The 13,100-nt window shown below is 62.5% G+C and overlaps 2 protein-coding genes across 5 annotated transcripts; both read left to right on the top strand.

The window, feature by feature from the left end:
* The first annotated feature begins 179 nt into the window (after nt 1–179).
* Nucleotides 180–2,144, top strand: CCR10 (C-C motif chemokine receptor 10). The gene is made up of 2 exons (XM_059670228.1): nt 180–248; nt 923–2,144. Exons 1-2 carry the CDS (start codon nt 225–227, stop codon nt 1,988–1,990), a joined length of 1,092 nt encoding a protein of 363 aa, XP_059526211.1. The 5' UTR covers nt 180–224; the 3' UTR covers nt 1,991–2,144.
* Nucleotides 2,145–4,147: 2,003 nt separating this feature from the next.
* PLEKHH3 (pleckstrin homology, MyTH4 and FERM domain containing H3) lies at nt 4,148–12,893 on the top strand. 4 transcript variants are annotated; one of them, XR_009449237.1, is made up of 13 exons: nt 4,148–4,778; nt 6,660–6,715; nt 7,072–7,151; nt 7,240–7,431; nt 7,518–7,675; nt 7,787–7,907; nt 8,742–9,048; nt 9,632–9,839; nt 10,061–10,197; nt 10,496–10,631; nt 10,815–11,248; nt 11,584–11,775; nt 12,494–12,634. XR_009449237.1 is itself a non-coding variant. In XM_059670219.1 (13 exons), exons 1-13 carry the CDS (start codon nt 4,617–4,619, stop codon nt 12,668–12,670), a joined length of 2,376 nt encoding a protein of 791 aa, XP_059526202.1. In that variant the 5' UTR covers nt 4,149–4,616; the 3' UTR covers nt 12,671–12,893. The 4 variants fall into 4 exon arrangements, 3 of the variants coding, with proteins under 3 accessions (XP_059526202.1, XP_059526201.1, XP_059526203.1); XM_059670219.1 differs by having other exon boundaries at nt 4,149–4,778; nt 10,061–10,188; nt 10,815–11,273; nt 12,494–12,893; XM_059670218.1 differs by having other exon boundaries at nt 4,149–4,778; nt 10,815–11,273; nt 12,494–12,893.
* The last annotated feature ends 207 nt before the right edge of the window (nt 12,894–13,100 follow it).

Raw genomic sequence — 13,100 nt, 5'->3', positions numbered from 1 at the left:
CACACAGGTAGCTAGCAAGTGAGATATTCTGAAACCCATTCTCTTTCTACTGGTAGGGAAATTGTTTTTTAGGGAGTGGAATGGGTAAGTTGGGTAGAGAGGGCTCACAGACCCCAATACCCACCACCCTCCCTCGTGGCCGCTCTCCCCGCCCCTTCCTTCCTGTCCCACTAGTTTAACTTCTCTCCCCGGTGGCTTTACCTCAGAAACCCGCGTAGCCAGAGATGGGGACCGAGCCCACAGAGCAGGTGGGAGTGGGGCAAGGGGGGAGGAAGGATTACAGAGAGGGAGGGTAAGGTGAAGGCATGGGGTTCCACAGCTGGCGACAGGCCTCCCCCAGGCTCTGACCTACACAGGATTCCTGGAGCCATGTGGGATCAGGGGCCTCCAGATAAATGGGGCTGGTGATGGGAGGCTGGTGTTGGGGGACAGGACTCGGGCTGAAGGGAAGAGTGAGCTGAACGTAGAGGTCCAAGGTGCAACGGCAGACCTGAGCCCCAATTCTTGAGACCCGCTTGTCATGAGTTTGTCAGTGCACTGGCGTAGGGGTGGGCTTTGGGGAGGGGAAAAGGGAAAGGAGACGGAGTCTAGAGTCTGGCCACGGGGTCTGAGGCAAAGCCTGCGTGTGCGAATACTTCCAGGAGAGGGCGCTGCAAGCGGAACTGAAGCTCCCAGGTTTATTAATAATACAAACCCGTGGCCTATGAAGAGCACGGATGCTTCACATCCATTACCTTCCTATTTCAAACAACCCTACTACATATTAGGCAACTGAGATCCAGAAAGAGCAAGTGGCTTGCTCAAGGTCACCCAGAAAGCTGGATGCAGAGGCAAGGGGGGTGCAAGGGAAGCCAATGCCTGTTTTGTGTGAATGGGAAGATAAGGACTCATGGGGTCTCTTTTCTCATTTTGACCTCCCCAGGACTCCTGGGGCTCATATTCTGGAGATGACGAGGAGGCCTATTCAGCTGAGCCTCTGCCAGAGCTTTGCTACAAGGCGGATGTCCAGGCCTTCAGTCGCGCCTTCCAATCCAGTATCTCCCTGACGGTGGCTGCCCTGGGTCTGGCAGGCAACGGCCTGGTCCTGGCCACCCACCTGGCAGCCCGAAACGCCGCCCGCTCACCCACCTGCGCCCACCTGCTGCAGCTGGCCCTGGCAGACCTTCTGCTGGCCCTGACCCTGCCCTTTGCCGCAGCGGGAGCTCTGCAGGGCTGGAGTCTGGGAAGTGCCACCTGCCGTGCCATCTCGGGCCTCTACTCGGCCTCCTTCCATGCAGGCTTCCTCTTCCTGGCCTGCATTAGCGCCGACCGCTACTTGGCCATTACGCGGGCCCTCCCGGCTGGACCGAGGCCCTCGGGGCCGGGCAGAGCACATTTGGTCTCAGTCATCGTGTGGCTGCTGTCGCTGCTCCTGGCACTGCCTGCTCTTCTTTTCAGCCAAGACGGGCAGCGGGAAGGGCAGCGGCGTTGCCGTCTCATCTTCCCCGAGGGCCTCGCGCAGACCGTGAAGGGGGCGAGCGCGGTGGCGCAGGTGGCCCTGGGCTTCGCGCTGCCGCTGGGCGTCATGGCAGCCTGCTACGCGCTGCTGGGCCGCACGCTGCTGGCCGCCAGGGGGCCGGAGCGCCGGCGCGCGCTGCGCGTGGTGGTGGCCCTGGTGGCGGCCTTCGTGGTGCTGCAGCTTCCTTACAGCCTGGCCCTGCTGCTGGACACGGCCGACCTCCTGGCCGCCCGCGAGCGGAGTTGCCCGGCGAGTAAGCGCAAGGACCTGGCCCTGCTGGTGACCGGGGGCTTGGCTCTCGCGCGCTGCGGCCTCAACCCCGTGCTCTACGCCTTTCTGGGCCTGCGCTTCCGCCAGGACCTGCGGAGGCTGCTCCGGGGTGGGAGCTGCAGCTCCGCGCCTCGCCCCCGCGGCCGCTGCCCCCGGCGGCCCCGCCTTCCTTCCTGCTCGGCTCCCACCGAGACCCACAGTGCTTCCTATTGGGACCACTAGGGCTGCGAGTCCAGAGGAGGGGGCGAGCTGAGGAAACGCATCTGGGAGGTTCCTGGGAAAGGGGAGTCGGGGTGGGGACACTGAAAAAGAGGTAGGGACCTAAAGGAATTGCTTCCGGACTCTGCCACATTAAACGGATAACATGGACATGAGATGCAGCCCAACGAATGTTACTATTTTTGAGTCACTGACTTGAAAGTGATTTGTAGCAGAGCAGAGCCGCGGGTCCCGCACCGCGCGCCCGCCCTCTCCCCCTCTAGGCGCGGGGCGCTAAGTGGAAGGCGCTGAGAGCCCGGGTGGGGATGGGGGCTGCTGAGCCTGCTGGAGCTCCAGCATGACACCTCCTCCACCTTCACCCGCGCGCTGCCAACAGAGGTGGGGTGGGAACGCTGCCAGGCGAGGAGGGCGGGGTTCCTCTGGAAATGCCGTGGAGAAGAGCTTTCGAACAACCCGAGTGCTATCCAATAATGGCCGCCTTGGCCAGTACCGAGTTCCCGGCCCCTGGAATGTTCCGGCTGAGTCTGCCGGGGGCTGTGTGTGCCTGTGTGTTGGCGTGCGGATAGGGACGGGGCAGAGATTCCCGTTTTGGGTGGGCTTTTGGATTAGATGACCATTTATAGTTTCTTCTATAAAATTCTGTGGTGAAAAGCGGGGGGTCGGGGGGGGGGGGAGCAAAAAGTTGAGTCGAAGTTTTTCACCTTGGAGAAAAACCAAGGAGAAAATCCCAATTTGCAAATTCCCAGAGTCATTATCCTGGGCGTGGGGGGCGGGGGGAGGTGACTGTGGTTCTCGTCTAATGCACCGAGGCTGCCGGGGAGAGAGGTTAGACTTCGCAGAGAACTTCCAGCTGCAAGAGCCTGGGCTCCAGACCGGGAAGAGGACCTATCTATGGTCGTGGTGTCTCCATCCCTCGGGTACCTCAGTGCAGACCACGCTCCTCTCCGGCCAGGGCAAGGCCCGGGTGACCTGCAGGGACCGTCGCATTGATTCCCTTGGTCTTTGTCTTACACAATCACAACAGGCAGGATGGTGTTCAGGAGCGACAACTCTCCGCACTTTAATATCCGGTCAGCAAAGCTGCCGGGACCACTTCAGCCAGCAGCCTGGGGGCCCGGGGCAGGAAGGGCGTGGCGTGGCGTGGCGTGGCGGGCAGGGTGGTCTCCAGGTCGGCGCTGGCCGGACGCCCCCGCCCCGCCCCGCCCCGCCCAGCGCGGACTAAGCCTTCCTTCCAGGAGCCTCCGGCGGCTGAGATGGAACCTCGGGCTCCAGGGGCCGTGAACCTCGGAAGGCGCGGAGATGGCGCCGACCCTCCAAAAGCCCCACACCCCAGCCCCAGGGGGGCAACCTGGAACCCTCCACCGGAGACCGCGGGAATCGCCGCTGAGTCAGCAACGCACGCGCGCGCCCGCAGGGGCCCTGGCCTCCCTCCCGATCCGCGGCCCCGCCCCGCCCGCCTAGCGCCTCGGTTAACCCCTTCCTACACAGTCAGCAGAATGCACCCTGAGAGGCCTCCACGCCGTCCGAATACAACAGCATTCCTTATAACCCCAAGTCACTGTCCCCACAGGAGTTCGCTGAGCTTTGCACTCTAAAGCGGATTTTATTTCCGGCCTCGGCCTGCACTTCAAAAAGGAGGTGACTCATGTGGAGGAGCTGGCCCTCATTCGGGGCGGAGGGCCACCGCCAGTGCGGTGCCCGGGGCAGGTAGCTAAGGCTCTTCCCTTTCTCAGGGACCCTGAGAGGCCAGCAGTCGGACCTCCCTCCGTGCCCTAGGCCTGTCGTTCTCCAAAGCTGCTCTCGGGAGGGTTTTAACGTGTAGGCTGGTGAGCCAAGAGTTAAAACGAGAGCGTGCAGGCGGGCTTCCGTGACGTCACCAGCCCTCGGTCCGACCTCAGAGACGCGGCTGGACTCACATCGCACTGCCCCCTCCCCGCCGAGTCCCAGGCCCCGCCCCACTGTCAACAAGCCAGAGGCACGTGATGCAACCCGCCGCCGTTTCCGTAGCTTGATTGGTGGCCGTGCCCCGCGCCAGGCGCAGGGATTGGGCAGAGGAGGCTGTGACGAAAATTGGACCCTGCCCTGTAAAGAAGGGAGGAGAGAAAGAGGGGGGAGTGGGGAGGCGGGGGGGGGGGGGCGAAGGGGAGGGGACTTGGGAGGCGGGTCCCGGCGCTGTGCTCGCGCCCCTAGCGCGCCAGTCCCCGGGCTGCAGGGAGCGCAACGCGCGCGGCCCGGGCCCCGGCCACCGGACGCTCTACCGGACACGACCCTCTCTGGAGCTTGGACAGCTGCCCACCTTGGACTCTGCACCGGACACTGCCCCCCACAGGGCTGGACACTACAACGGACACTACTTCCCAGCTCCGGACATTGCTCCATCTTTCCCCCTGGGTTCTGGACGCTTTTCCCCCTCCCCCTTCGGGGGCCCAGACACTGAGCCCCCCGCAGGGTCTAGCTAACAGCCCCTTGTACCCCAGCGCCAGACACTGCCTCCTCCCGGTTCCTTTCTCCCTTCCCCTCCACCCGCCTCATCTTTCCTCCCGTTCGGATCGGAGCACCGCCAGTTTTACGACCCCCTGCAGCTCGGCCGCCGGCTGCCGGCTCTCCCATCCCCCGGCTGCTCGCCCGGATGCCTCTCCCCGGGGGATTGTGGTGGCTTCTCTGCTGCCGTCGAGGCTTTACTCTTCTGCACCGGGACTACGGGGACGGCGAGCTTAGCGGGGACGGAGACGAGGACGAGGACGAGGAGACCTTTGAACTACGGACCCCAAGTCCAGCGGGCGGCGGGAGGGTAAGTCCTGGGGGTTTGAAGCCTGGTCTCAATCCCTCTCCCTACCGCCGGCCGTCACGCCGGGTCCTGCTCCAGACTCCAGCCAAACACCGCGCTCCGGGCAGGCGGGCGTGGGAGAGGATTCTGCCTAGGGGTCAGGAGTCCCCGGGAACCTGCCGACTTGGATGTGCCTGTGGGCCTCGCGCTGGGTGCTGTCCACCTGCTGGGGCCCTGAGGCAGGGAGGCGTCACGCGTGGCCCGACCTGGCCCTGCCTCTCCCTTCCCCGCCGGGCCCGCGTCCCATCCCATCTCCTTCCGCCTCCGCCAGCGCCGAGGAATGTGGAGAGGCCGGCTGGGCGGCTCGGACGCCTGGGTCCTCTGCGCTCCGAGGTCGTAAGCGCTGGGCCTCGATGCGGGAGCTCCCACCTCGGGGACCTGGGCAAGGGGTGACCGCCTCCTCAGATTAGAGTCCGTGGCGGGGACCCCCCGGAGAGGGAACTGGGGGGCCAGAACTCTTGGAGGACCCTTCGTCATTAACCTCAGGACAGAACCCTCGGCCCACCCTGGTGAGCCTCCTTGGGAATCCCGCGGGGATGGTGAGCAACAGCGTCTCCCAGATTCTGTCGCATCTCCTCGTGGGGAAACTGAGGCACCACTGGTGTGGGAGACCTCCTTCCCCTGACGTCCCCTCTCTGATTCCCCCGCAGACTGGCAACCAGACTTCCCAGTGCAATGGCCTGGATCAGGCTCCCATCCCCCGCTCAGGGGTCCCCAGCAGGCCCGGTGGCTCCGTGCCCGGGTGGGGCGGGCTGCTCCGCCGCCAGGGCCGGCGCCAGCACCTGGCGGAGGCGGAGGTCGGATAAATATAGAGGGGGGGGGGAGGGAGGGAAACAGGACTGCGATTAGGGGAATTGGTCTAAGTGGTCAGCACCTGCCCTCTGTGGTGGGGTGGCCAGGAGCCCCTTTCAGACCCTCCAGAAAACGGGTGGATCTTTCTGCCTTAGGAACACACAGGACCCAGGCGTCCCCAAGCTTCTAGGCCGGGCAGGGTCGGCTCTGTGAGTCAGGCCATTGCTTCCCTCACGCTCCACCTCCACCCCCCTCCCCGGAGCTTGGGGACAGGTGTCCCTGGCCCCCCCTCCCCCACCTTCCCCTCTTGGCTTTAGCAGTCTTCTCGCAATGGGACGATGGAACAGCTCCTGCCTGACCTGGCTCCTGGATGGGTTTGTGGCCTCTCTCAGACCCCAGTCTACAGTTGAAGTTCGAAGGCATGGGGGGTGGGGGAGGCGCAAAACCTCCTATGGCATCTCCCCCTGAGAGTGTGTACCATTCCTTAGCCTGGCCAGCCCTTCCTGAGCCCTGCGAAGGGACAGGGTCTCTGCTGACATTGAGTCTCAGTGGTGTCTGTGGGAGGGCATAAAAGCTCTTGGAGAAAGTCCTATACTGAAGGGACCCTCTTCCCTCCACTCACCTCTGTGCCCACTTCCTGCCCCCCCCCCCCCAAGCCAACAAGGGAAAATGAGGGGGAGGGGGTGACTTGGAACCTGCCAGAGCAAGAAGAGATTTCCCTCTCCCTTTTCAAAGGTCGGGAAGCTAAGGCCCAAAGACTGAAGGGGACTTGAAGGTTCCTCTCTTACATCCCTGGGCAGTTAGTGCTAGACTTGTTATCAGAACCCAGGTCTCCTGACTCCCGGTCCAGGGCTCTTCCTGCGCCACCAAACCCCTGCGTGCATCTTTGAAGTGTAACCCCGACAAGGCTTTTTAGCTCCAGCTGTGCTGTAGACACCGGTGGGAGGAGCGCGCCCCGCGATTTCAGAAGCTCCGTCCGAGTCAGGACCGCTCCTGGGGCCGACCCTTGCGCATCCCGAGAGGAGGACTCTGACCCTGAGCCTCTTTCCCCAGGGCCCCTTGGACGTGACGCTGACTCAGCCGGTGAGGAGCGGGCCGATCTCAGACAGGTGAGCACCTCCTCTGCATCCCGCGGTCGGGAGACCCCAGCCCGTCCCCAGGACCCCCATCGCCGCCGCCTTCCCTCTCGCGATTGTGCAATAAGGGAGAGTCCTTACGCCGGACGCTGTGGTTTGGCTGGGGTCCCGAGGGGGCGGTCCGGCTGGGGGCGCCGGGAGGAAGGGGGGCTCCAGGCTATTTTTGGTGAGAAGTCAGACCCGCCCAGCAGTTCCCACAGCCTGGGGGAGGGGTGCCCGGCCCGGGAGCAGGCACCCCTTGCTGTCTGGGGAACCCCTATTGAGGAGCCCCCTGGAGGCGCGGTGCAGGACCGGCAGCCCCGCCCAACCCTTCCTCCCCTCTGGCCCAGGCTGCAGAGCTGGGAGGAGACGCGGAGCCTCATCCCCGAGAAGGGGCCGCTGGAGGACGACGCGGATGTTGTGGTGAAAGGTGAGGACCCACCTCAGGCGTTCTGGGTGCCCCTCAGTCCCCAGACTCCTGGGGATAATGTCTTCGCCTGCTGGTTCCCTCCCCCCAGGTTGGTTGTACCGCGAGCCCCGCGGACGAGGGCCTCGGCCGTGGTTGCCCCCGCGCCGGGCCTGGTTCGTGCTCACCCGGGACTCCCTGGACCAGTTCAGCAGCAGCGGGAAGGGGGCGCGGCGCTTGGGGAGCCTCGTCCTCACCAGCCTGTGCTCGGTGACCGGCCCGGAGCGGAGGCCCAAGGAGACGGGTGAGCCTGTGTGAGAATTCCCCTACCTCCCCGGGTAGTGGCCCCAGCTGGCCCTGATGGCCCTCCACGGCCTCTCTCTCCCCCAGGACTGTGGTTAGTGACCGTGTCTGGCCGGAAGCATAGTGTCCGGCTCTGCTCCCCGCGTCAGGCCGAAGCTGAGCGCTGGGGGGTGGCGCTGCGAGAAGTGATCGCCTCCAAGGCGCCGCTGGAGACCCCCACCCAGTTGCTGCTCAGGGACATTCAGGTAGGAGAGGGGGGACTCCGTTGAGAAAGAGGAGGGTGGTGGGCCCAGCAGCTTTCCGGATTCATGGGGAGCCCCCTTCTCCATCACCGTGACCCTTTCCTTGGCCTCTAGGAGAGTTGCGGGGATCCAGAGGCCGTGGCCCTCATTTACCGCCGGAACCCTATTCTGAGGCACACCAGTGGGGCCCTGTATGCCCCACTTCTGCCCCTGCCCTATGGAGCCAGCGCCCCAGGTGAGTGGTGCCAGCGGCCCAATCCCTTGGATGGGGGATCTGAATGCCTCACCTGAGACCTAGGAGTACTCAGGGGACCTACCCAGCCCCCCCGCCCCTCCTTTTCAAGGAGGAAGCTGAAACCAGAAGCTGAGCAGACTGATATGCAGGGTGGCAGGGTGGGAAGCCATCACACATACAAAAAGGCCCCCTTTGACCTTTTTTTAATAGCAAAGGTGGAAATTGATTGAGAAACAAGCCCAGACTCCCACGTGGGGAGGGGGAAAGAGTCCCCTGACCTTTTCTTCTGACTACTGGTGTTCTTTCACGAGTTTTTTACCGTTTTCTATTCTTTTATTATGCCCTTGAGACCATGCCATACTACCTTGACAAGTGGTGGGAAAGCCACCACTTTGGGAGAATGTGCTCACCTCATCCAGCTGTTTCTCCCCAGATGGGATCAGTGACTGGCCCCAGCCCTAAAACTAGAGAGATCAAGGGAGTGGGGAGCAGAACCCTGGTCTTCTGATTTCCAGTCCAGCCTGTTTTCTGGCCCATGGTGATGGCTCCCTGTGCCCAGTTACAGAACCTATGTCCTTTCGTCTATCCCTCTACCTTTATAACTGCAAGTGCAGCTTTAGCAGAAGGGAAGATTCCTGGGAGGCAGGGGTTGAGAGTTTGGCTCTGTGGGGACCATTGCTTTCCCTTCACTCTTCCTGTCGTTCGTACTCTCCCTTCCTTGCCACCCTCTGTCCCCTTACACTCCCTCCGACCTCCCCTGGTTCATGCTTTCCTCCCAGGGCTCAGCTCTGTGTCCCCTCTCCAAACCGTCCCTCCGCCCCCGCCCTCCTGCAGGTCCTGGCTACGCACCCTTGCGTGAGGAGGCGGTCCGGCTGTTCCTGGCGCTGCAGGCCCTGGAGGGGGCGCGGCGCCCCGGGCCCCTGATGCAGGGTGTACTCCAGACCTGCCGGGACCTGCCCGCGCTTCGCGACGAACTCTTCCTGCAGTTGGCTAAGCAGACCTCGGGCCCCGCGGGCCCCCCCGGGCTCCCGGCTACCCAAGACCCCGCGGCCCTGCGGTACTGGCAGCTCCTCACCTGCATGAGTTGTACCTTCCGGCCTGGCGGAGCCGTACGCGGGCACCTCCTGGGACATCTGGAGAGGTGAGAGGGCTGGGGCGGGGCAAGGCCGAGGCAGGGAGCTGTAGAGCTGGGGCAGGATGACAGGCCTTTCGAAAGGGTTTGGCAGATGAAGAACTTAAACCTGAAGGAGGGAAGGGATTTGCCCAAGGTCAGGCCCGAGCTCCAGATTGCTGATATGTACAATGGCTTTCTGGGAATTACAGGGTCACCTCTCACTTGCAGGCGGAGGACTTGCAAAAAGGCGCCCCCTTTGGGCGGAGGAATAGTCAAAAGGGTGCTTTTCCTTGGGGCCGATGCAGTCCAGCGCCGGGGCTTTTAGGTTGGAAAGCGGAAAGCGGCTGTATTTCAACCGGAAGAGGGACCAGGGAGACTTTGGGAAGTGGGAGGGGCAGTTCGGAGAGAGCCGCGGGGAGCCTTAGAAAGCCGTTCAGCTCCATACCCGGCGCCAGGGGTAGATGCAGAGGAGCCTGTCGCTGCCTTCATGGAACTTAGAGTTCGAGGGGAGGGAATCAACGTGATGAAATAAACTGTAAAATAAGAAGGAGAGAGGGAGGGGAGAAGGAAAGCCCTCGGAGCCCTGATCTGAGGGTTCTCACCAACCCAGGACGGAGCAGGCGCTCCCGGACTCGGAGCTGGCGGAATATGCGCGCTTCATCCGCAAAGCGCTGGGCCGGACACGCGGCCGAGAGCTGGTGCCCTCGCTGGCAGAGATTTCCGCGCTGAGCCGACGGCAAGAGCTGCTGTGCACCGTGCACTGCCCGGGGGCTGGTGCCTGCCCGGTGGCCATAGACTCCCACACCACGGCGGCGGAGGTAAGACCAGAGAGAGACCCCCTGCAACTTCAGCCCTTCCCCCCAGCTTCCTATGCGTAGCTCTCCTGGGGCGCCAGCCCCAGGTTTGCCCCGAGTCTGAGAGTCATCATTTGGATATGGGGTGTGTGTGGCAGGACTGAGACCTGAAAGACGCCTCCAGTTGGATCAGCCCCTCCAGCAGTCCTGACGAGACCCCTGAGCAGTCTGACTCTCCCCTCCAGGTTGCTCGGGAGCTGGTGGGGCGGCTGGGCTTGGCCCGAAGCCGCAACGCTTTCGCGCTGTACGAGCAGCGAGGGGCCCAGGAGCGAGCCCTGGCTGGGGGGACTCTCATGGCCGACGTGCTCACCAGGTTTGAGAAGTAAATGTCCAGCCCCAGCCCACCTCTCCGTTAGCCCATCTTCTGCTAATCTGAGGTCAGCCCTTAAGCAGACGTTTATGAGCGCTTGCCCCTTGTCCTGCATAGTAAAGTTCGCTGGTTCTAAGACGGACCCCTGTCCGCCAGCGGTTTGCAGTGGAGGTTCAAAGCTCAACTCCGAGGTCCTCTCGGCTCTGGCCCGGCTCCCAAAGCCCCTCCCCAAGCTCGGCCCGTCCCGCCCCGACACTTGGGGGGATGGGAGCTGCCGCTGCCTCGCTCAGCGCCGGGTTCTCCATCGCAGTTTGGCGGCGGAGGAAGCCGCGGCGCTGGAAGACTCGCCGGACGCGGGCTGGAGACTGTGTCTCCGTCTGCACGGACCTCTGCGCCCCGAGGGGCTGTCCCCGGACGGTCACGAGCTGCCTTTCCTCTTTGAGCAGGTGAGGGTTTTAGCATTGACGCCCCCCAAAGGCCCCCGAGCCTGAACTCCCTTGTTGGGCATGTCGGCGTGTGGCAACCCTGTGGGAGGCTTTACTCGAACCCAGACCTCAGATTCCTCGCCCCAGGTGTGGGCACGATGGGCCAGCCGCCGCTGCTTCCCTGACGCCAGTGCCTCCCCGTAGGCTCACGCCCTGCTGCTGCGCGGCCGGCCTCCCCCGCCCGACGACACGCTGCGCGCCCTGGCGGCGCTGCGCCTGCAGAGCCTGCACCGGGACTTCTCCCCGAGGGCGCCCCTGCCGCGCCTGGACCGCTTGCTGCCGCCCCCGACCCCGCCGCGGGAAGACCCTCCCCGCCCGATCCCCAGGCCTCCCCCCTCCGCCGCCCTGCTGGCCGGGGCCATCTGGAGCTCGGGCCTGGCCAAGAGGCGAGCGGAGCGGGCCCGGCGCATTGGGGCCGGCCGCCCGGCGGGAAGCGTGGTCCGAGAGGGAGGAGGTGGCGCCGGCATGGCGGCTGCTGTGCTGGGCGGCTGGAAGCGGCTCCGGGGCATGGGCCGAGCTGAGGCCATGGCTGCCTACCTGGCTCTGGCGGCGCAGTGTCCAGGGTTCGGCGCTGCTCGGTATGAAGTTCTGGAGCTGAGCACGGTGAGGGGGAGACGGGAGAAGGGGACTCTGGTGGCCCAAGCCCCACACCTTTGCCCCGGAGCCAGAGGCTCCCACTGTGGGCCACTTCACCCCCTACACCCAGCACAGCTGTCCATCTCAGACCCCAGGAGTCACTGGCCCTTGGGCCCCCACATCTTTGGAGCTTTAGCCCCTCCTCCACACATTCACTATGGTTCATAGGGGGACCGGGAAACTTCCTGCTCTCAGCCATCTCTTCCCTCCAAAAATAATGCCGCAGGGTCCTCTCTTTGCACCCTGACTCTGCCTGTCTGTGCCTGTCTGTCCCCAGGAGCCTGGTGGGGGTGCTCCACAGAAGCTATGCCTGGGCCTGGGAGCCAAGGCCATGTCCCTCTCCCGACCTGGTGAGACAGAGCCTATCCACAGTGTCAGCTATGGTCATGTGGCCGCCTGCCAGCTAATGGGCCCCCATACCCTGGCATTGAGGGTGGGAGAGAGCCAGCTCCTCCTGCAGAGTCCCCAGGTGAGTGGGAAAGAGGGGTGTGGACTACTTAATAGAGTGACAAATGCTACAAGGGAAAGGGTGTGTGACCGGAGGGGGCCATGGCATTGTGTAGGGGATGGTCAGGAAAGTATACTCAGAGAAGGTGGCATCTAAACTAGGCATAGGAAGTTCTATGGCAGTGGTTCTCAACCTTCCTAGTGCCGCGACCCTTTAATACAGTTCCTCATGTTGTGGTGACCCCCAACCATAAAATTATTTTCGTTGCTACTTCATAACTGTAATTTTGCTGCTGTTATGAATCGTAATGTAAGTATCTAATATGCAGGATGTATTTTCATTGTTACAAATTGGACATAATTACAGCATAGTGATTAATCACAAAAACAATATGTAATTATATATGTGTTTTCCGATGGTCTTAGGTGACCCCTGTAAAAGGGTCGTTTGACCCCCAGAAGGGTCGAGACCCACAGGTTGAGAACCGATGTTCTACGGGAACAGCATTCCAGTTAGAGGGAATAGCAAGTTCAAAGGCCCTGAGCTGAGAATTAACTTAGCTTGTTAGAGGAGCCTGAAGAAGGAAGTGTGACTGGCACATTGTGAGTGAGAGAGTGGTGATGAGGAAGGAAAGCTGGTGGGGGCAGCTCATGTAAGGCCTTGGTAAGGAGGCCGGGTGGAGGGTGAGACAGGAGAACCCAGTCGCCACTGTTGTATTCTGCCCTCTGCCCTTTCTTAGGTGGAAGAGATCATGCAGCTGGTGAATGCCTACTTGGCTAACCCCTCCCCTGAGAGGCCCTGCAGCAGTCCTTCTTCTTCATGCCAAGACCTGCCAGACAGCTCCTCTCCCAGCCAGCACCCGGGCCTGGACGAGCCCCAGGGACACTCTGGCTGTTTGGGGCAGCTGCCGAAATGAGACTGCCAAGAGGTCACGACCTCCCTTCCATCTCCAGCCTGGATCTGGACTGCTCTGAGATTTGAGGGAACGATGGACCCTTTTAGCCCTGCAGGGACAGGGCATACCCCACACCCAAGGGCAGCAATGGGTGCAGACAATTTTCTAGTTTGTTTCTTAATTTATTTGTAGAAGAGAAGCAAAAAAAAAAAAAATCCTTATTTACACAAACCTTTCCTGTGGGAGTTTGTCAGTGGGACAAGTTGGAGCCCCATAGCTCAGAGCTCCACCCCTGGGGACGCCCACACTCTGGGCTTTTACCAGCACTGAGGGAAGTCTGGATACCACAGGGCTCCACCCTCCTTTACTGTCTGGATTTAACCTCTTCCTGGCCAGTATGCTGCCACTGGGTGATGGGTGAGGTAGACAAGAGGGCAGTTGTGGAAGCTGG

The sequence above is a fragment of the Myotis daubentonii genome, chromosome 16, assembly GCF_963259705.1.
Source record: "Myotis daubentonii chromosome 16, mMyoDau2.1, whole genome shotgun sequence".
Taxonomy (NCBI): domain Eukaryota; kingdom Metazoa; phylum Chordata; class Mammalia; order Chiroptera; family Vespertilionidae; genus Myotis; species Myotis daubentonii.
The sequence above is the reverse complement of the archived record's forward strand: the minus strand, read 5'-3'. Positions and strand labels throughout refer to the sequence as shown.